The sequence below is a fragment of the Megalobrama amblycephala genome, linkage group LG3 (assembly GCF_018812025.1).
Source record: "Megalobrama amblycephala isolate DHTTF-2021 linkage group LG3, ASM1881202v1, whole genome shotgun sequence".
In the NCBI taxonomy this organism is placed as follows: domain Eukaryota; kingdom Metazoa; phylum Chordata; class Actinopteri; order Cypriniformes; family Xenocyprididae; genus Megalobrama; species Megalobrama amblycephala.
The window spans coordinates 26,240,054-26,262,232 of NC_063046.1; the positions used below are offsets into that span (position 1 = coordinate 26,240,054).

Below are 22,179 nucleotides of genomic sequence, written 5' to 3' on the forward strand. Positions count from 1 at the left end.
ATATATATATATATATATATATATATATATATATATGTGTATATATATATATATATATATATATATATATATATATATACATTTATACATTTTGCACAATGAAAACAAATTAATAATTAAATCATTAAATCAATAATTTTATCAAAGAATATCAAAAGAAAATAAATCAACAATTAAGATTGTTCATCCTATTTAAAAGAATTATTCAAGGAATTCAAATAATTATTATAAGTCAAGTGTGATATTTTGTCATTTACCATGAAAGGTGACAGCGACGAAGGTGCTGCAGATGATCTAAAGTAGGCTGCCCTATCTAAAGAGCTCCAAGCATCCTTACAGAGGCATACTCAGCAAACTATCACTCCCTCTAATGCACACTGGCACGCACACACACACACGTGCACTCACAAAACTGACCGCAGATAGAACAGAGTCAAGGGAAGCAGATACCTTTGGGTGTCTGATTTCAAACAGCTTTTAAACCAAACTGCAGTAAATTGCACGTTCCGGCGACAAAACCTTACCACCCACTCACACTCCCACAGACAGACAAACAAACACGTAAACACTCTCGCACATATTGCTCCGTGCTCTTCCCTTGATTACAGACAGAACGAGCACAAAAAACATTTTGCAAAAGATAATAATCTAACAATCAGATGGCCAGAATCTATTGATATTGATGCATTCTATTGATATATTGTCACTATGGATTCAAATTTTGCTAGTATGTTTACAAACAAAGGACATTTATATATCTGAGAAAACATTAAAGGCTATTTTGAGAGTCTTTTGTCAAACTAATTGAATCAATAGTGCACTATTGAGGTTATTGTAAATCTTTAAGAGAATGCAAAAATAATTCACTGACTGACATGAGTGATTTGCCAGTCAATTCAAACTGAGTGGCTACTTGATAAACTGGCCAATGGTCTAATGGAGCGACTGTCACAGAAATTGATCAGTCAGAAAGATTTGTTTGTTGGTCAGTTTGATTGATTGAACAGGGATACCTTCACCAGCTCTTTCTGAGGCCAGATCTGAATGGGCTCCACCTGCTGTGGGGTCTGAGTTTGAATGCCATAGGTGTTGAGGAAGACCTGCAATCTGAGAGACACAAGCAAAACAGAGACGATTTATACATTAAACACGACTCTGTTAATGTGTGTCATTACTGCAACATTAGTGGAATAAAAGGAATTGCAAAAATAATAACTTTTAAAAGCCAACAGAGGCTATAAATTGTTTTTTTTTTTTTTTTCCTCAGGCTTATTTTCTTGATATCACCACCTGTATGCCCCCATATGTTTGAAAACAATCATTCCATTGTAATTCCATTTGGTGCAATCGTTGAACCGCATTCTATGCCGTTAAAAACGAATCACATTATAGTGATATCTGGTTCTAGTTAAAGAAAAAATCATTTTTATTTTTTTTTTACTATTAACTATTAAACATTTTTACTACTAACTATTACATATTTTTACATGTAATTTGTCTTTAATTTGGTTTTATACATAACATCTCATAAATGTAACATTATAACTACCATAATGAACATGATTCAAAGTTTTTTATGATTGAAAAAAATAGAGTAGTATAGAGTGCTGAATACAGAAGACTAATTCGCCAGTAGTTCCCTCGAAATTTTCCTATGAGCTTTTATAATGGGTTTTTTCAATTTATGAGTAAAATAAGGTGCGTGGTAAACATAATTCAACGATACTTGAACATTTTGTTCTACAACATACACTGAACACTCACACCCAAACGTTCTTATCTAACTTCTCTTCAAAATGTGTGTTTTCAGTATGAGTGTGTGTAATGCTGTACAGCAAAACGTCCTAATATCGGCGAGTTATGTTTACCACAGACCTTATTTTACTTCTCATAAAAATCCATAGGAAAATCTCAAGCGAACCAGTGGTGAATTATTCTTCTGGGATTTGACATCATCCTTGCATCACTCTATTTTGCATATCGAAGCAATCTGTATACTGCATGGTACATGGCTAACAGGCTAGCGGCTAGGCTAAGTTAATGTAACGGTATGTTAATTGGTTAGTGAAGAAGAATAAATTTAACATGTTTACACAGGTATTCATTTGCTAGATGTACAGTTTTTTCTTTTAAAGACATAATGTACAATTACAACACTATACTTAATGTTATATTACCTTGGCATTAAATTATAGAAAACTAATCATTGCTTCTGTGTGAATGTTTCTAATACAATGGCTGAGGGAGTGATGGCAAATTTGACATCTTTCTCTTTTCTGACCAACATAATAGCTCTATAATTTTTTCCTATTGTGGATTTTTTCTTTTGCTATTGAAATAAATGAAAATACAACCATTTATTTGTTGTAGTTTCCGTTCACCACTCCATTTTTGAGAACCCCGGTTCATTTCACCATTTTTATCTTCGGTAAATCATGTGGTAATTTAAAAGACTTTAATTTTCATATTTACATAGTTAACATGCATGATAAAGTGGTTATGTAAGGTTTGTAATCAAGCGCTGAAGTAAAGTATCCATTAAGGTTCAAGGGGAAACAATCTTGCGTGACTGTAAATACATAAATGAGTGGTCTGCAGGCACTTCTCATGCTAAGGGGTTCAATGAAAATGTACGTTTACAAGCAACCAGAACCTTTGCTCCAGCATACACTATAATATTTATAACAACATTATTTCAGCTTTGCAAGGAAGGTGAGGTGTTAAGTGGAACTTGCTGCTTTAAATGAAGGTACTGATGGTTGAGTTGGACATGTAACCCTGATTAAGGTTTGATGTGTAAAGAAGCAGAGAGGTGGGTTAAGTGCTGGGGTGAACAATGTTAAATGAACTGCAGAGCGGGTCTGGCTGGGACCAGCTGGCCACACGACCTCTTTACCCTCCCCCTCTTCCCAGAAAAGCTTTAAATGAGAGTGCTGATAGATGAAGGCTACAGAATAGCCCAACAATTAACGTGAAGACATCAATTAGACGAGAGGACGAAGAGAGAGAGACATGAGAAATGTATTTACCTTTGACTTTCTGCTACCAGGGCCACATGAATGACCACATCGTTCACAATGGGACCCTGCAGGAAACAAACAAAGAAGATATATTAGAAAACTTTGTGTCTCAACGGAGAAGACTCAAAGGCAAGGGCACTGAGTGTAAAATCCATCACCTGTGAGCTCAGGAGTGAGTGACTTCACTAAAAATGAAGAAAAGAGAGAAAGACCTTAAGAGTGAATGAAAAGTCAGAGCAGTTTGAGTATAACCGATGACTGGGTGGCTGGAGGGAATAAGGGAAAAACAAGCTTCATCGAGAGGGAAAAAGAAAGAGACTGGAGACAAAGATGAGGGAGATGATGGTGGATCAGAGCCCTGATTCTTTATGCTAGCTCATTACTGCCGTTTGGGCTGGATGATGTAGTAATTTCGCTGAGATAATGAGCTGCTGATTGCTGAAGGTTTAGGTTGGGTCATATCAATCAGTGGCTAAAGCCCTCTGCCTACACACAGAGGACACCAAGCATCCATTTAAACCTTCCACAGCCACAACTCCAAAACTGCAAGAAGATCTTAATGGCTAATTTGTCTTGTTTTCTCGAGATCGCAACTTGCGGGCTTCTCTCTGTTTCAAAACAATCGTTATTTCTGCGATTCTGCTTGGTGCCACGGTCAAACAAATGATAACCGAGGTTTGCAGGCACTCCTCTTGGAAAAATGTACAGCACATACCAACCCCCTGCAGCTACAACTCCCAAAGCCATAATATTAACCAGCTTATATGTAAATAACACACCTCCAAATGCGCTAAAACGCATCATATGTCAGGATAGACAGATCTATTAGTCTGAAAGGAAGATTTATATTTGTGATGTAGGCTGTTTGCCTCATCTGTGTTGTTGTTTGCTTCCCCTGAAACGGGGGCGATAAGTGCTTGGTGAACAGGGCAAATCACAGCTTTGGGTTAAATGACATATTGGCACAGCCATTTTGTGGAGGCAGTGCAGTGAGTCATCATAAGGGCTGATCAACAGAGACTATTCATGCTAATTCTGCCCTGTATGAGGACTGCAGAGGAGGATGGTATTTTGTTCAGGTGGATGGAAGCAGGTTCAAGCTGCCCTTGATGGATGGGAAGTGAATGTCTGGGTATGTTATTAATCTGTGACAAGTGCAGAAGTATTCAAAAAGTGAAAAGGTGCAGTATAACTGCAGTAGTTTGCATTGCGCCAAGAACGGCATTGAAACAACTTAAAGAGATATAAACATTAAAGGGTTAGACCACTTTTAAATGAACTTTTCCTGATAATTTACTCACCCCCATGTCATCCAAGATGTCCATGTCTTTCTTTCTTCAGTCGAAAAGAAATTAAGGTTTTTGATGAAAACATTTGAGGATTTTTCTCCTTATAGTAGACTTCAATGGGCACCAAACAGTTGAAGGTCAAAATTAGTTTCACTGCAGCTTCAAATTGTTCTACACGATCCCAGATGAGAAATAAGGGTCTTATCTAGTGAAACCATTGCTCATTTTCTGAAAAAAATTGAAAATTATATAAGTTTTAGCCATAAATGCTCATCTTGAACTAGCTCTCTTCTTCTTCTCCTCTATTAGAATTCTAGCATTGTAGACACTGCTAAGTGTATTACTGCCCTCCAGAAGTCAAAGTTTTAAACTAATTTTTATATGCAATATGCTAGTTCAATAGTATAGCACAATTAGTTCAAATTTTAACCTGTGGAGGGCAGTAATACACTTAGCAGTGTCTACACTGCCAGAATTCTAATAGAGGAGAAGAAGAGTTTCACTAGATAAGACCCTTATTTCTCATCTGGGATTGTGTAGAACAATTTGAAGCTGCACTGAAACTAATTTTGACCTTCAACTGTTTGGTGCCCATTGAAGTCCATTATAAGGAGAATAATCCTGGAATGTTTTCATCAAAAACTTTAATTTCTTTTCGACTAAAGAAAGAAAGACATGGACATCTTGGATGACATGGGGGTGAGTAAATTACCAGGAAAAGTTTATTTAAAAGTGGACTAATCCTTTAAGGTTAAATCAGTCATTTATGCACCATTAGTGGCACCAAACATAATTGCAAAACAATCAATAGCAAAACCATCAACATTAACATTTTCTGTACGCATTTGACAGATGCTTTTGTCTAAAGTGACTAAAGGCTGGGAATCATACACTTGCCGACTGAGGATCACACACTAAAAGGCTATCAAGTTGTCACAACAAACTCACAAAAGAAATATGCGGCTCCTTACACACATGACACATGAAAACAATGTGTGTTGTAAAATTGGTTTAAAATGTCAAACATGTTTTATACATTCTGACTGTGCTCATCACAATTTTCTGTGAAATAAGTCAACTCAAACAGCCCAAAATCTGCAGACTGGCTCTGACTTTCAGCAACTATCTTTGACTCATACAGGCTGCAAATCAGGGTACAAATCTGTGCTAAAATTGTGTAGAAGTCCAGCTTTAACAATGCATTTAGGGCAAACTTCTATCTGATTCCCTGGGAACACACAAACACATACAAACAAACTCATGACCTTGGCATATGAGCTACATGAATCACTTTTTCTATTGTTTCTGTTGTTGATCTCTACAAAAAAATATTTTGACTCAAATTTCAGCTTCAGTAAATAATATAAAATATATTACAATGAAAGTGTAAGGGTCAGATACTGTACATTTGTACAATGTAAGTTTATTGTAACTTATAAGTCCATTGTAAGTGCTTTTTTTTTTTTTTTTTTTTTAAAGTGAGGTATAAAATATGCTTTTCTCACAGCAGTAGTTATGGCTTTGTAGTGATGCTATAAACAGATGTTTTATTGGAAGTGGTGTGACTGATGGCAGTTGGTGGTGTACAAATTCCTGCAGGTCAAGTTTACTGGTGATACTAGGGGAGCCCCTCTGCACTCTGCAGACTGCCGTGGTCTCTCTCTCTCTGTACTGAAGCAGCAGCCAATAAACTTTGAACAGCTCAATAGGAATGACAGTGATAAGAAATGCTCTTTATTAATGTCTCCGTTACCAATCAGTCAAATGATCTTTATTCATAATGTGGCTCCAAGAGCCCCGTGGTGAATCAAACAGTCAGTATTTACCTCTTATGACAAGTCTGTATTCTTCTGCAACTTCAGGAACATTAATAAATTAAAGACTGAAACATCCGTCACAAAAAATGAAGAAATAAGGATAAAGGCTCTTGCAACTTTCAGCATAATCATACTGTATCTGCAGAAAAGCACAAATTAGTCCTCAAAACATTAAACCTATAAGGCATTGAACTGTGGTATCAGATGGAAATATCATTAGATACTTTGATATATACCACATCTATGTATGATTACCATATTTATATTCATCGGTATTTACTAGCACTCCAACTTCAAATAATACTATAGTAACATGGTATAGTACATACAGTATGGTATAGTATAGTTATGCAATTTTAATAAAGGGATGGCATCTTTTGAACATTTGGTGCTTTCACAAATTCAAAGCAGTCATACATTGACAGGCTTACAACAGTATCTAGGTTAAGATTGACTGTGGTGTAAGCTGCTCCTGCGTGCTGAGGAAATTTCATATCTGATGTAAAGAGCACTTGAAAAACCTCCCTGGCAGCTAAGTGATGTTTTCACAGAGTCTGGAGCTGCTGGAATTGAGATGGGATCACTAATGGCAAAACTCCACAGCTTTTGAGTGTATCACAAAGGTGTAAAAGTACAGACTAATGAAATGCAGTATATTGCATTTGAGGCAACAGTAATAGCAATACAGAGATCACATATCATGCTGTCAGAACGCTTTCTGATTCTGCAGAGAGTAGCAGCTACACACTACAACACAACATTCTACACAACACCAGCATCGCTCATATGGCAGTAAATATAATGTTCTATTTTGACAACATCAAATAGGCCATTTTCCTGAATCCATTTGTAACGGTGTGTGGCTGTATCAAGGAAGCGCACAACGAAGGAGTAGTCAAATGAAACAGTCTTTTAATAATCAAGAAGAACACGCAGGAGAATTAGAGTAACAACCACTTGGCAGAAACAATATCGGACAAATGAACTAGGGAAACTCAGGGCTTATATACTCGGAGAGCGTAATCAAAAGAGAAACAGAACAGGTGCGTGAAATCAGGAACTATGGAAACTAATAATTAACCAACAGGGAAACCAACTAGGAATGAAGGAGAACGGGAACAAAGCAAACAGGGTGAAAATTAAACTAAAACATAACATACATGCTACACCTTTCTTATGATAAATTATTGCAACTTATTTAGGGTGTCTACAGATATGAAAGACCACCTTACATGAAATTTAAGACCAAACCTTTGATGAAAATACACACACACACACACACACACACACATATATATATATATACACATATACATATATATATATATATATATATATATATATATATATATATATATATATATATATATATACACATTAAAAAATGTCTTATATTGTAATAATACATACTATTGTTCTGTGAAAATAAAAAGCAACATTTCATAATCATGATAATAATTAATATATTATATAATATATTACATGTATTAATGTATTAATAGAATTGTTATTATTAAAGTCCCTGCGAAAAGTTTGGAAACAATTATTAATGATTTTAAATTAAATCTCTTCTGCTCACCAAGGCTGCATTTATTTGATCAAAAATACAGTAAAAACAGCAACATTGTGAAATATTCTTACAAATAAAAAAAGTTTTCTATTTTAATACATTATAGAATGTAATTTATTCCTGTGATCAAAGCTGAATTTTCAGCATCATTACTCCAGTCTTCAGTGTCACATGATCCTTCAGACATCATTCTAATATGCTGATTTGCTGCTCAAGAAACATTTCTGATTATTATGAATGTTGAAAACATTGTTTTTTAGTTTTCTTTGAAAAATAGAAAGTTCAATGAACAGCATTTATTTGAAATTACATTACATGTATTTATCAAATATATTACATTTATTAAATAGAAATATTTTGTAACATTTTAAATGTCTTCACTCAGTTTTCATCACTTTAATGTTTGACGAATTAAAGTATTAATTTTTCTCTTTTAAATCTTACCACCAATTTGGTGTTTGCAAACAGCGATGACGTTTTTTGTGGGGGGCGCCTAGCTGGTTGCAGAAAATGACAGTTGAGCAGTAGAAGTCTATGGAAGCCACGAAATAAAAGAATTAAAAAAAGTTAATTTCGAGTTTATATCTCACAATTCTGACTTTTGTTTCTCGCAAATCTTAGTTTACATCTCACATTTCTTACAAAGAAAAACAGAATTGTGAGATATACTCGTTATTCTGTCTTTTCTGAATTGCAATTTATCCCGCAATTCTGACTTTCCCCCCCCTCAGAATTGTGAAATAAACTCACAATTGCGAGTTATAAAGTCCGAACTGGGAGTAATAAGCACGCAAATGCAAGAAAAAAAAAAAAGTCAGAATTGTGAAATAAAAATTATTATGTTTAAAAGTTATCTATGTAAAATATTATAGGTTTAAATTATTTTAATTATAATTATTTCATGCTGTATGTATGTATGTCCTCTGAACTGCATATGTGAATATTATGTAGACTTACTGTTTACATCAAATTCCTGCTTTAATAGTAGACTAATCCTTGCAGGTGTCATCAGTCCAGGCTGTGAAACGTCTCTGTTTATCTTCAAAGGACGTTTTCAACGATGGTTTTCTTTAAAAATGAAGACTATATTTTTTGCATTCCGATTCCAACATCCAGAGGCACAACAAAACATTTTTCTCTTATTCTGTGGATTTTGCACATTTGCTACCGCAACCAGTATGCGCGCGCAGCTGCAAGTGACGTAATTGTGACGTCTGCTCCAAAGTGGTTTCCACAAAAATGTTAGGCAGCAAAAACTGCATTTTAACATTGATAATATAAATAGTGAATGTTTCTTGAGCAGCAAATCAGCGTTTCTGAAGGATCATGTGACACTGAAAACGCGTCGGCGCCACTTTCTCCTTTCCAAAGCGCTCGGTGGTGTCTGCCGTTACTATGCAACCATGAGCTGCGCACTCTATGATGACGCGGTAGTTTGTTTCAGCAAAGGATATAATATATGGATTTCCAGCACCGAAAATCACTTGCAGTAGCTCTGCCACAGCAGATTTATTTAAAAATGTGTATCCGTGTACAGCTCTCTGATCAGATATTCCTAAATCTTGTATGAGCTTTGTCCTGCAAATGGAGCCGCACGAGAAAAACAAAACAAAACAAAACAAAAAAAAACCTCTGTCCAATGATCAGTCATTGCGGTAATGCGACGAAAAATATTTAAGACCTATCGAATCTGAATTTAAGACTTTTTAAGGCCTTTTATTAGGAAAAATATATTTAAGACTTTTTAAGGACCCGCGGCCACCCTGTTATTTTAGCTGTAAAGACTCCGTTCAATTCTCAATGCAAATTTGAAGTAACGTTAACTGTAAAGATTCTATTCTAATCGGACAGCCTGAAATAAGCCCCTTTTCCTTAAAACCATTTATGTGATAAATTAATGCAAACCTAATGGACTGTCTCTTAGAGATATGATGTGGATAAAAGAGATCAGGCAGATCCACATTCCCATTGCAGTTTGTTCTGCCAAAAGGCAAAAACATTAACCGATGCGAACAGCTGCTCTTTAGGATGTCTAATGTTCCTTTAAGGATCAAAATTTGAAGAAGTTTCTTTGTTGATGCAGTGATAGTTTTCAATGTTAAACCCTGCAGCTGGTAAGTTTGGGATCTTCTCTCATTTTAGGTTTACACATTTCAGTTTATAAAGCAAGCTAAGAAATGGAGAGACAAAAATTATTTCATGACACCATACTGAAAATCTGGAATTCAAAATCTTATTTAAAACAAGCAATAAACATAGCAAATATACAATAAACAAGCATTTATAAGATTTTGAAAAATGTTTAATAAAACTATGAAAAATGTGAAACGGAAGCATTGGCCTCCGATTTTTGGACACCACTGTATTTCCAAAAAAAAAAAAAAAAAAAACTCTTTCCAAAGTAGAATAGAAAAAGTGCTTACTTTTTCAACTCCATCCCAAATCTTATAATAGAGTGAGGGGCTCCCTATGCAACAGCGGAAGGTTGGCCACAATCACCTTAAAGAAATTGAAAAGGTTGGGGATTGGACTTTGAAGAATGTGGGAGTGTAATTGTGAACAAAGGCTTGCTGTGAATTTGATACACATCACCCCTCTCTAGAAGGACCACAAATATATTAGATCTAGTCGGCAATCCTTATGACAAGAAGAAGAAAAAAAATCAATTTATATTAAAGCGAGGCAGGTGAAAGCCTCAGGAGTCTTGTGCTTGTCAGTGGTGCTGTATGTGATGTAATTCCCATAAAGATGCAGTGTGTGGAGTGAAAGGAGATAAGGAGGCTGATTACTAATACCTGTAGAGCCTGTGCAGAGCGGTTTCAGAAACAGACTGGGAATGTGTTTTTAAGCCTCTGATAAAACACACAGTCACTAGAGTAATATGAAAGAAAATGATACAGAGCTAACATTGAAATTTTTTGTAATTCATTTCACGGGCTCCCTATCTAATAATAATCAAACATCAAAGCACAATAAAAGACTCAAGGTTTAGATGACCTTCTGTGTCTCACTGCTTAAAGTGACACAAAAATTCAGTATTTTTAATATTTTACTTCATTAAAATTTGCTGTTTCTTGAACCGACAGGTCCTGATTTAGGTTTTGATCTGGAATTGATCTTGTTGGGGTCTGGTATGGGTTTGGGTCTTAAGACCTGTTCACACCAACACAAATGTTTGGAAAAAAAATAAAATTTCCACATCATTTGTCTGTTATGAAAATCTAACCGTGAACGAAAGTCTTACGGGTTTGGAATGACATGATGGTAAGTAATTAATGACAAAATTTTCATTTTCGGGTGAACTATCCTTATAAGTAGTTTTGGGGGAGAGGGGGGCGCTTCTAACAACCACTGAAAAAAGATAAACTACTACATTCCTCACAGTTAAACAAGGCAAACACAACTACCAAACAGAGGCAATCTTCTGGGCTTTCCCCATAAAGCCTTCATGTTTTCAGAATTCACAGCCTAATACAGCGTAATTTTGTTTATTTTGTCTAGTTGGCTGCTGAACAATGTTTGATCAAGACTACTTATTAGGAGATGACATGGAAAGGTATATTCCAAGATATTTTTCCAGTGAAATACACTCCAAACGTTACAGCGTCAGAGTGACACTGGATTTGGATTCTTGTACTATAAAGTCTGGAGTTATAATAACTGAGTGAGTGACACATAAGTGATATCTTGCCACATTCATCACGTCTGCTGGCTGTCGGTGATAAACATACAACACATCTGTCACCACTCCATAGACACTTGAGGAACGACTTTCAGCTCCAGCAACAAATATATGTTTCCGCACGGCCGTCAGCACAGAATCCCTCTGTTGCCTGGCCAAATGTACAGCCCTTCCTTTTGCTCTCTCTCTTTAATATTTTCAACCCATCATCGCTCTCTCCACCACTGTGAAGTGTTTTGTTTGTGTCTCTCACCATGAAGGTGGACAATTGAGGTGTTTCAGAGTGATGTGTTCATGTGTCTGAGTATGCAAGTGTAATGATGGCCATTGGAAATTTTTCATGAATATTTTCAGGACTTTGCTTACGATTACACACACACACGCTTACATTTATAAAGAGTAATTTCAACCAGGAAGGGCAACCTCAATAAGTACAGGGTGAATTAGTTCCCCATCAAACGTGAGATGTGTGTAAATGTGCACCTACTTACATACACGTCTATGTGGATTTCTATTATGAATTTAAGTAACATAGCAAGTGTGCCAGGGTTGTGCTGCATTCAGAACTGAATAGAGAATGTCTTTTAAATTCCAGTTCCTGAATTTCAGTTGAGGTAGCCAATAGGATGCAGAATTGCAATTCGAATTTGAAGGTAAGTGGAAATGAAATTAATTGAAATTCAAAGAAACAAACAAATGATAAATAGATACATTTTATCCAAAGTGACTTACATTGTATTCAAGATACACATTTTGTCAGTCCTTGGCATTGCTAGAGCTGTACTCTACAGTTTCAACTACAGACAGACAGATAGAAAGACTGACAACCTTGGACATCTGTGTATGTCACATGCCGTATGGCCACTGATATCTCTTCACCGTTTGTGGTGTGTTTATTTGTGGTGTGTTCTAGAAATCCCTCAGGGTGTTTATGAAGTGACTCAGCCCAGAGGAAAAACACGCGCAGACAGGAGATTCCATGTGGAACGAGTTGCGTCCAGTCCCCATAGTCCTCAACTCAAACCCCGAACAATCACTTCCTAAATAACGCACCGCAGTAACATCCTGTGTTTTCATATTAAAGGACACAGTTGTTGAGCACAGCCAACAAAAACAATGGGACTGAAATGGAATACATTTGTCTTAAAGCATTAAATTAAATATGAATCACAGAAATACAGCATCTTCAAAGCTAAGTAACTGCAAAAAGGTCTCTTTCCCTGAGCTTGTGAATGTGAGCGAGGGAAGCATTTCAAAAGCTGTTCTCGGTGTTTAAAAGGCAAAAAGATGAGGCTGCTTCCTGCACCTTGGCTGCTCTGCTGAACAATCGTTTCTAAATTTAAACTGAGCTCCATCTGTGCTTTGTTGAAACAGGGTACATCCATCAATCAGGAAAAAAGGCCTGTCTAATCTCTGAGCAAGGACATGGTTCAGAATGAAGATCTGCCTTCATACTGGGGACAAAGTATGGGAGATGTTAGGAGGACAAGTGTAGACTGAGAACAACTTATGCATAAACACAAACTGGCAATCATATTCAATCATGTAGTGCATGAGTACTCGCATAAATAATGCAGAGAGATGCTCAAAGACAGGCCGTAATACATAAACAAACATAAACTGACACTTCATATGGCTACATCCAATCCCCAAACACACAGTTCCGCACATGCACACATCACGCAAACAAACAGCAGTCACGGCAACGTGCCCTTTAGCCAGTGTAGCCTTTGATGCAAAAGCGAAGAGACAAGCACATTACGCATTAGTGTGCAATATGCAGTGCCCTCCTTCAAAGCAGCAGGGCTCCTCCCAGTATCCCATGCAGCGGTGCAACACTCATGAATAAAACAGCCGCCTGCCCCTAACCGCCTCTGATTAAACAAACTTGCGCTCCCAAGCCAACACCAGTCAAATTACAGCTACATCTCAACTAGGGCTGAGGTTATTCAGGATGATTTTGCTGGCAATACAATTAAGCAATATCATGAATATTGAAATACTGAATACGTTTTTCTTTTGGCCTTTAATTTTCCTAAAGACCATGTCATTAGAATAGTTTCATGATATGAGGGTATGTTACTTTGAAATGTCAAATGCCTCGCTTTGAAAGTGGATGAGAGTAGGTGACTGCAGTCAGGTTGAGGAATGAAAGAAAAGCTGTTGGGACTGACAATTCGCAGATCTCGTAGCAGGCAGGTAAAGCATTCGTGTTTTTTTTAGGGGTTCAAGCACGTAGTGACCCCTGTTGACCCCGATTGGCCAATAGGTGGCGCTACAGCAATCATAACCCCTAGAACGTTTGTCATAGACTCAAGTGCCTTGAATCATTGGAATCTTTGGCAAACAAAACAACAAAACGTATCTCTCTGATTTTATTTCCGACTTGGAAAATTGATTCATGATTGTCTATGAGGACATTGGCCTCAAAAAACATGGCCGCCATCTGCCAATGAAGTTTGAGCACCTATTAGACAAGTTTAATGTAGGCTGATCGGAACGAAACTCGGTGGGCATGTTTGACTCATGGTTCTAGAGGTCTGTAAGAATTTTAAAAGAAATTAGCCACTAGGTGGCGCTAATAAGTTTTATGCCATGTGGTGTTTCACACATACACACAATATATATGATAGACCTCCTCATACTAAACAACTTTGCCTCAAGAACCACTGCTGTCAATCAAATCGTTCATTAAACATTTGCAATAAATGTAAAAACAAAACTTACTTTTGTGAACTAGTCCTATGTTTTTCACCTGATTGGAACCAAACCAGTGCAGTACAATTCTCTGGACTGCAGTATAATTATCAAAAAAAAATTTAACTTTACCCTTTGGATAGCTGTAACGGGGTCATTTAGAAAATGGGCATAGCAAAATATACACAAAAGCCTATAAATCATAAACAAAAACTCAAAACTTCATGAAATTAGGTAAGCATATGCAGTTTTTTTTTTTTTTTTTTGCTTGTTTTTTGCTGATTAAGTGAATGCAATCAAAAGACTGCTGCTTTTAATGAACAAGTGGGTATAATGAATATGTAATCCAGTGAACCTACTATATAATTCCCCCAAACACCCTCAAAGTTTTTTTTTTATCCATTTTCAGACATATTTTTTGAAAAAATAATTCATATGATTAAATATGAAGTTTTTGGATGATGCTATAAAATAAAAAATAAATCCATGCAATATTTATTTTAAAAAAATTAATGTAGTGAATCAGTTCCAACTATTTATTTCCAATGAAGAATGACTTCAAGAATGATTTCATTGAATCATCTAGGGCCAGATTTACAAACAGCTCTTTTGGTATTAAAAACAACTGTCAGGATTTACTAAAGACACAAAATGAAAACTTTGCAATGAAATGTGTGAACGCAGTTATTTTTGCAGCTGACCATAATGCATATGCATTTGTAGGAGTTTCCCTTTTAATGCCTTAAAAACATGTGTCTGTGTTCTTTAATTGTGCATTGTTAGCAAGAGGGCCCACAGCAACAACCTGCACCAGGGCCCCGGATACCCCAGCTACAGCCCTGGATCACCTGCAGAACTTTTATGGGATTGTAGGCTCACGCTAATTTGCCCTGTTAAGGCAAATCTGGCCCCAAATGTCCACATAAGAGTGGGTGCAGCCATTTTTAACCAGGCTTTACAAAAACAGTCAGTTATGTTGTTTGATGTTGCAGACTGGTATTTGTTGTCATAATCATAAACACTAATTTTTCTTTGTTTACTGCACTTTGTTATTCTTCTAGTTATTTACATAGTGGCTAATGAATCAGAAGTCTTGCACATTTACAGTAAATAGCTTACTTCTGTGTCAAAAAATAAGGTGGATATTTAGGTAAACACTGCTACTTTTATTACTTTTAAACTGCTGTTTATTTTGTGGCTATATTGAAAGTCTTTGGGATGTGCTGGAGTAGACTTTACAGAGTGCTTGACTTTTGCATTTTCAATACAAGGTCTTGACCAAAAACTGATGCACTTCTTGATGGAAATAAATTTTGTGATATTTCCTTCAAGAGGTGCATCAATTTTTGGTCAAGATCTTGTACTGAGAATGCAAGAGTCGAGCACTCTGTAAAGTCTACTCCAGCACACCCCAAAGACTTTTAATGATTTTAAGGTGCCAATTTATGTGTGAAAATGATTCTTCATGCTCACTCCCAACCATTCTTTCACAATTTGAGCCTGGTGAATTTTGACATGGTCATCCTGGAATTTGGCCATGATGTGTCTTCCTACATGGTTGTTTAATGAATGAAAAGCTACACACTCCATTAATTAGGGTTAGAAGAACTGTTGCCAAACACATAACATGCTTGAAACATAATAATCACAACAATAATGATCCAATCATAGACTCTTAAGCATTTGCCTATTTAAATCAAAACAGAGACTATTTTTATTGACCGGGTAGTGTATATTAAATACTATGTAAACAAGACACATGCTTGCATACATGCTAATGAAGCTCGCTCAGCACTAATCTCAGCCTCTTTGTTAGTTTTCACTACATGCATGAGTCACCATTCTCACTACAATAGAAGTGTCAGATCTACGTTTGACAGGAAGCAACCTTTCTGATAGCTCCCTGCTTCCTCACATATTCATATGCATTCAGTAGCTAGAACTATATTATGTATAAAGACTATGATAAACACTCCTTCATTGTAACAAGACTGCTGACAAGCAGCTTCCCAACAGCTACAGACATCACATGAAATCTAACAGACATGGAGCAAAACCAGTGAAGCATTTACAGAAGAGGACTGACACCACAGATTCACATTAAAAACAGAAAATTATAAATCTTCATTTATTAATTATGATTCATACACTACTGTTCAAAGGTTTGGTTGGTAAGAAGTTTTTAATACACATACAGGAATGCTACTGTAATGGAAATCACAACATGGGCTCAGGAATACTTCCAGAAAACATTGTCGGTGAATACAATCCACCGTGCCATTCGCCGTTGCCGGCTAAAACTCTATAGGTCTAAAAAGAAGCCATATCTAAACATGATCCAGAAGCGCAGGCGTTTTCTCTGGGCCAAGGCTCATTTAAAATGGACTGTGGCAAAGTGGAAAACTGTTCTGTGGTCAGATGAATCAAAATTTCATCCGGACTAAAGAGGACAAGGACAACCCAAGTTGTTATCAGCGCTCAGTTCAGAAGCCTGCATCTCTGATGGTATGGGGTTGCATGAGTGTGTGTGGCATGGGCAGCTTACACATCTGGAAAGGCACCATCAATGCTGAAAGGTATATCCAAGTTCTAGAACAACAAGAACAACATATGCTCCCATCCAGACGTCGTCTCTTTCAGGGAAGACCTTGCATTTTCCAACATGACAATGCCAGACCACATACTGCATCAATTACAACATCATGGCTGCGTAGAAGGAGGATCTGGGTGCTGAAATGGCCAGCCTGCAGTCCAGATCTTTCACCCATAGATAACATTTGGCGCATCATAAAGAGGAAGATGCGACAAAGAAGACCTAAGACAGTTGAGCAACTAGAAGCCTGTATTAGACAAGAATGGGACAACATTCCTATTCCTAAACTTGAGCAACAGTCCCCAGACGTTTGCAGACTGTTATAAAAAGAAGAGGGGATGCCACACAGTGGTAAACATGGCCTTGTCCCAACTTTTTTGAGATGTGTTGATGCCATGAAATTTAAAATCAACTTATTTTCCCCTTAAAATGATACATTATCTCAGTTTAAACATTTGATATGTCATCTATGTTGTATTCTGAATAAAATATTGAAATGTGAAACTTCCACATCATTGCATCCTGTTTTTATTCATAATTTGTACAGTGTCCCAACGTTTTTGGAATCAGGTTTGTATATCCTAGCTGAATAAAAGTAAAAGTTTTATTCAGAGAGAGAGAGAAAAAAAAAAAAAACATCTTACTGATGCCATACTTTTGAACGGTAGTGTATACTTAATATAATTATCTCCAGGTTTACCAGCAGGGTTATGTGTTAATAAAGTTTTCATTTTGTGATTTTTACTAAAAAGGGTACATTTATGAAAACGTTATTATTATTATGATTTTAATTTTCATGTGCATTTTCTAACTCCTATTTCACTTTTTGTCAGGCCCCCGACACAATATGAACACTGGGCAAAACTGGAATGAGCAGATGATGTTTTAAAAAGCGATACTGCAGACTGTTTATAGGGACAGATGAGGGAGCTCTGTTCTAGCTATGAAACAGCAGGTGTCCGTAGGTCTCTCTTATCAAAAACAGTGTGATCTGTCTCAGCACTAACAGATCTGCTAGGAATGGATCTGCAAAACAAGTCAGCTGCAGGGGATTGATACGGAGATGTGAGGGCTTCTGCTAAAGCCTGAAAGGAATTATGCATGAGGCTCTGAGAGAGATTAAATACACAGGCAATTCACATGTGTGTTTACAGGATACTTTTCGGTGTTTGCGTAGATGCCTGAAAAGAAACGGGATGCAGCTCACCTGATTGGAGTATCGCATGCTGACGTTCCTCTGATCCTGTCGTGGCACATGGCGATGGATGGGGTCGATGTCCTTTGGGCTGATCAAACCATCCACTGAATGGCAAACACAGAACAGGAACCAATTACTGTTTTTCAGTTCACATGAGCTTTAGACCAAATCTCTGCATTTTTAACTTTGATTTGACAAAAAAGCCCTTTGCAATGATTACTAATATCTCTGCTGGTCTTGATTTTACTGCAGCACATACATGTGAATCATTGCCTACAAAATAAATCGCTCTGGGTGTGCAGCATGGTACAAATATGGCTGAAAATACAACATTTTGTGAGGAAAATCATGTTAATAATTAATAGGGATAGTTATTAGACTTAGAATTTGTTATTTGCCGCAAATCAAAGTTGACATGGCACAATCAGTCAAGAGCTGCAGTGGAGGAGATTAATGAATAATGACTTCCATTTTCTGTCAGTTGCTCACAAAAATGGCTTCAGGAGAGTTAAATAGTGCACAAGACACATGGAACACTATTGTGTTGCTTTCTTGTCTTTTTTGAAAGCACCAATCCCCATTTTCACTATATGGAAAAAGTGTAGCATAAAAAAGAAAGCTCCACAGAAGAAAGAGTATCATACCGGAGTGAAAGGACATGAATGTGAATAAATTTTTTTTACACAACCACTGTGATTCATAAAACATATTTGTTGACCCCAATAAAGGGTTAGTTCAACCAAAAATGAATATTCTGTCATTTATTACTCACCCTCATGTCGTTCCACAATCCACACCTGCAAGACCTTTGTTCATCTTCAGAACACAAATTAAGATATTTTTGATGAAATCCGAGAGGTATATGACTCATCCATAGACAGCATTATAATCAACACCATTTCAAGGTCCAGAAAGATACTAAAGACATCATTAAAACAGTCGACGTGACCGCAGTGGTTCAACCTTAATTTTATGAAGCGAAGAGAATACTTTTTGTGCGCAAAAACAAAACAAAAATAATTACTTTTTTCAACAATATCTTCTCTTCCCTGTCATTATCCTTACGGGTGTGGAACAACATAAGGGTGAGTATTAAAGGTGCCCTAGATTCAAAAATTGAATTTACCTCAGCATAGTTAAATAACAAGAGTTCAGTACATGGAAAAGACATACAGTGAGTCTCAAACTCCATTGTTTCCTCCTTATATAAATCTCATTTGTTTAAAAGACCTCTGAAGAACAGGCGACTCTCAGCATAACACCGACTGTTACGTAACAGTCGGGGTGTACGCCCCCAACATTTGCATATGCCAGCCCATGATCGAGGCATTACACAAGGGCAGCCAGTATTAACGTATGGATGTGTACAGCTGAATCAACAGACTAGGTAAGCAAGCAAGAACAATAGCGAAAAATGGCAGATGGAGCAATAATAACTGACATGATTCATGATAACATGATACTTTTAGTGATATTTGTAAATTGTCTTTCTAAATGTTTCGTTAGCATGTTGCTAATGTACTGTTAAATGTGGTTAAAGTTACCATCGTTTCTTACTGTATTCACGGAGACAAGAGCTGTCGCTATTTTCATTTTTAATACCTGCAGTCTGTATAATTCATAAACAACTTCATTCTTTATAAATCTCTCCAACAGTGTAGCATTAGCAGTTAGCCATGGAGCATAGCGTCAAACAGAATCAATGTAAACATCAAAATAAACACTGTACTTACGCGATTAGACATGCTGCATGATGAACACTTTGTAAAGATCCATTTTGAGGGTTATATTAGCTGTTTGAACTTTTTTTATGTTGTTCAAGGCAAGCGCGAGGTCTTGGGGCGTGAAGCACGAGAATTAAAGGGCCACACACCCTGAATCGGCTCATTTCTAATTATGCCCTAAAAAAATTTATAAAAAAAAATCTATGGGGTATTTTGAGCTGAAACTTCACAGATATATTCAGGGGACACCTTAGACTTATATTACATCTTTTAAAAAAAAGTTCTAGGGCACCTTTAACCAAAGAATTTTCATTTTTGGGTGCACTAACCCTTTAATATGGTTTCATTATTTAGTTTGGTTTCTAAACCATTTTGTCAACTACTTTCAGACGGATCCCAGTGGTTTCAACTCTCTTTCCTTTTGAGGAATATGAGCAAATGGCATAAAGTCACTGCATGAATAAATAAAATAATATTTTTGTAAACTCTTTTAGTGTGTGCCTGTGTTGTGTGAAGCAGCCCTGACCCCTGGGCTCTGGATGGATCTGAAACTCACCCAGCAGCTTAGCGATGTTATAGAGGGCCTGTCCCCAGAGGAACAGCATCCCATCACGCCCAGAGTTGCTGGGGAAGCGCTTCTGGCTGCCATGTTTCTTCTGTTCAGCCTCTACAAAGTCTGCTGGCACATAGTAATACTTGGGAATAACGGCGTGCCCTGCGGAGAATCAAATTAGACAAAATTCAGAGAGAGAGATTCTTCAAACTTTCATTAAAGAATCCTAAAAAAAAAAAAAAAAAAAAATCACAGTTTCCACAAAAATATTAAGCAGAGGAACTATTTTCAACATTCTCTCAAGAAATGTTTCTTATATTTTAAAATAAATTAGCATAGAAAACAGTTATTTTAAAAGCCAAACTTTTGAACGGTAATGTATAGTAACAGGCATGGAACTTTGGAACTATTTTTGTTTACTAGAGAAGAAATAAACTAATTAACTGGGCAATTTGCATTGAATATAAAACACTTGATTTTAGTACAACTTGCTTGTGTAATTTCACTTAGAAATTTTACTAACATTACTGCGGATCATATTTAGATGTCAGTGCTGTTATTTAGATATTGCCAATGATTATTTACTTTTTAAATATGTAAAAATTATGAAAAGATAAATCCCTGCAGAAAAAAGCATGAAAAAGGCTGTCAGCACAATCCAGCCTAGCCGTAATTTCACCTTTTCTCTGTCAAGCATGATTTAGTCAACTAAGCCAAGCTCTCATCTATATTGGTGAGGCCTGTTGTAAGTAAATGAAAAGAGCTGAACTAGTTATTAAATTGCTTATTGTGGTTATACTTCTGAAGAGCGGTGGTCTAAAGACAGCATGAGAGCTGTTTTTGTCTGCCTGTGGGGAATCGACGGTGTCCTGGTCTGTTTAAATAATGAGCATCTCCACTGTTGTGCACTTGACTGAGACACGTCTAAGGAAATCACACAGTGAGGGAGAGATGAATACGAAAGGACCACTCTAATAAAGAGTAATGGGAAAATAACAGTCATTGGCAGCGGCTGGAGGACAGTGGCAGGCAAGCAGAGTCCATCACAATGTGACAAGCTTTGGCATTTTGTGTGTGTGTGTGTGTGTGTGTGTGTGTGTGTGTGTGTGTGTGTGTGTGTGTGTGTGTGTGTGTGTGTGTGTGTGTGTGTGTGTGTGTGTGTGTGTGTGTGTGTGTGTGTGTGTGTGTGTGTGTGTGTGTGTGTGTGTGTGTGTGTGTGTGTGTAGGTGTGTGTGTGTGTGTCCAGAAGTTACCCTCAAAGGACTGGAAGATGACAGCCTCTAGCAGTTCCTGGTACTCTTTGACTTGAGCAGGATTTTCCCTAAACACACCTGAACAAAAGGTCAACAAAAGGGAAATTACAAAACACTATATCCCCATCCTCCAGGTAATGCTACTTAGTGATGGGAAGTTTATACAGGTGGCTCTGATTTCAGCAAGCTTCACATTCACATGCAACACTGTAAAAATGTTTGCAAATTTTAAGAGAAAAAAAAGAGTGTAAAAATGCTACAGTAAAAACCTGTTAATTGGTTAAAGGTGCCGTAGAACGTCTTTTTAAAAGATGTAATATAAGTCTAAGGTGTCCCCTGAATGTGTCTGTGAAGTTTCAGCTCAAAATACCCCATAGATTTTTTTTAAGTCATTTTTTTAACTGCCTATTTTGGGGCATCATTAACTATGCGCCGATTCAGGCTGCAGCCCCTTTAAATGCTCACGCTCTCTGCCCACGGATTTCACGCTTGCCTTTAACAGCATAAACAAAGTTCACACAGCTAATATAACCCTCAAAATGGATCTTTACAAAGTGTTCGTCATGCAGCATGTCTAATCGCGTAAGTACGGTATTTATTTGGATGTTTACATTTGATTCTGAATGAGTTTGATGGTGCTCCGTGGCTAACGGGCTAACATTACACACTGTTGGAGAGATTTATAAAGAATGAAGTGTGTTTATGAATTATACAGACTGCATGTGTTTAAAAAATGAAAATAACGACAGTCTTGTCTCCGTGAATACAGTAAGAAACGATGGT

At 36.9% G+C, this 22,179-nt stretch overlaps 1 protein-coding gene across 4 annotated transcripts in view; it reads right to left on the minus strand.

Annotated features, from left to right (window-relative positions):
* Positions 1 to 22,179, minus strand: part of phkb (phosphorylase kinase, beta) — an 85,796-nt gene that overhangs the window by 20,108 nt on the left and 43,509 nt on the right. For all 4 annotated transcript variants that reach the window (XM_048184705.1, XM_048184704.1, XM_048184703.1 and 1 more), the window contains 5 exons: positions 21,397 to 21,474; positions 20,147 to 20,305; positions 17,876 to 17,970; positions 3,030 to 3,085; positions 1,014 to 1,107 (listed from right to left, as the gene is read on the minus strand). In XM_048184705.1, coding sequence (XP_048040662.1) covers positions 1,014 to 1,107; positions 3,030 to 3,085; positions 17,876 to 17,970; positions 20,147 to 20,305; positions 21,397 to 21,474 — 482 coding nt within the window. The remainder of the gene's footprint in view (positions 1 to 1,013; positions 1,108 to 3,029; positions 3,086 to 17,875; positions 17,971 to 20,146; positions 20,306 to 21,396; positions 21,475 to 22,179) is intronic.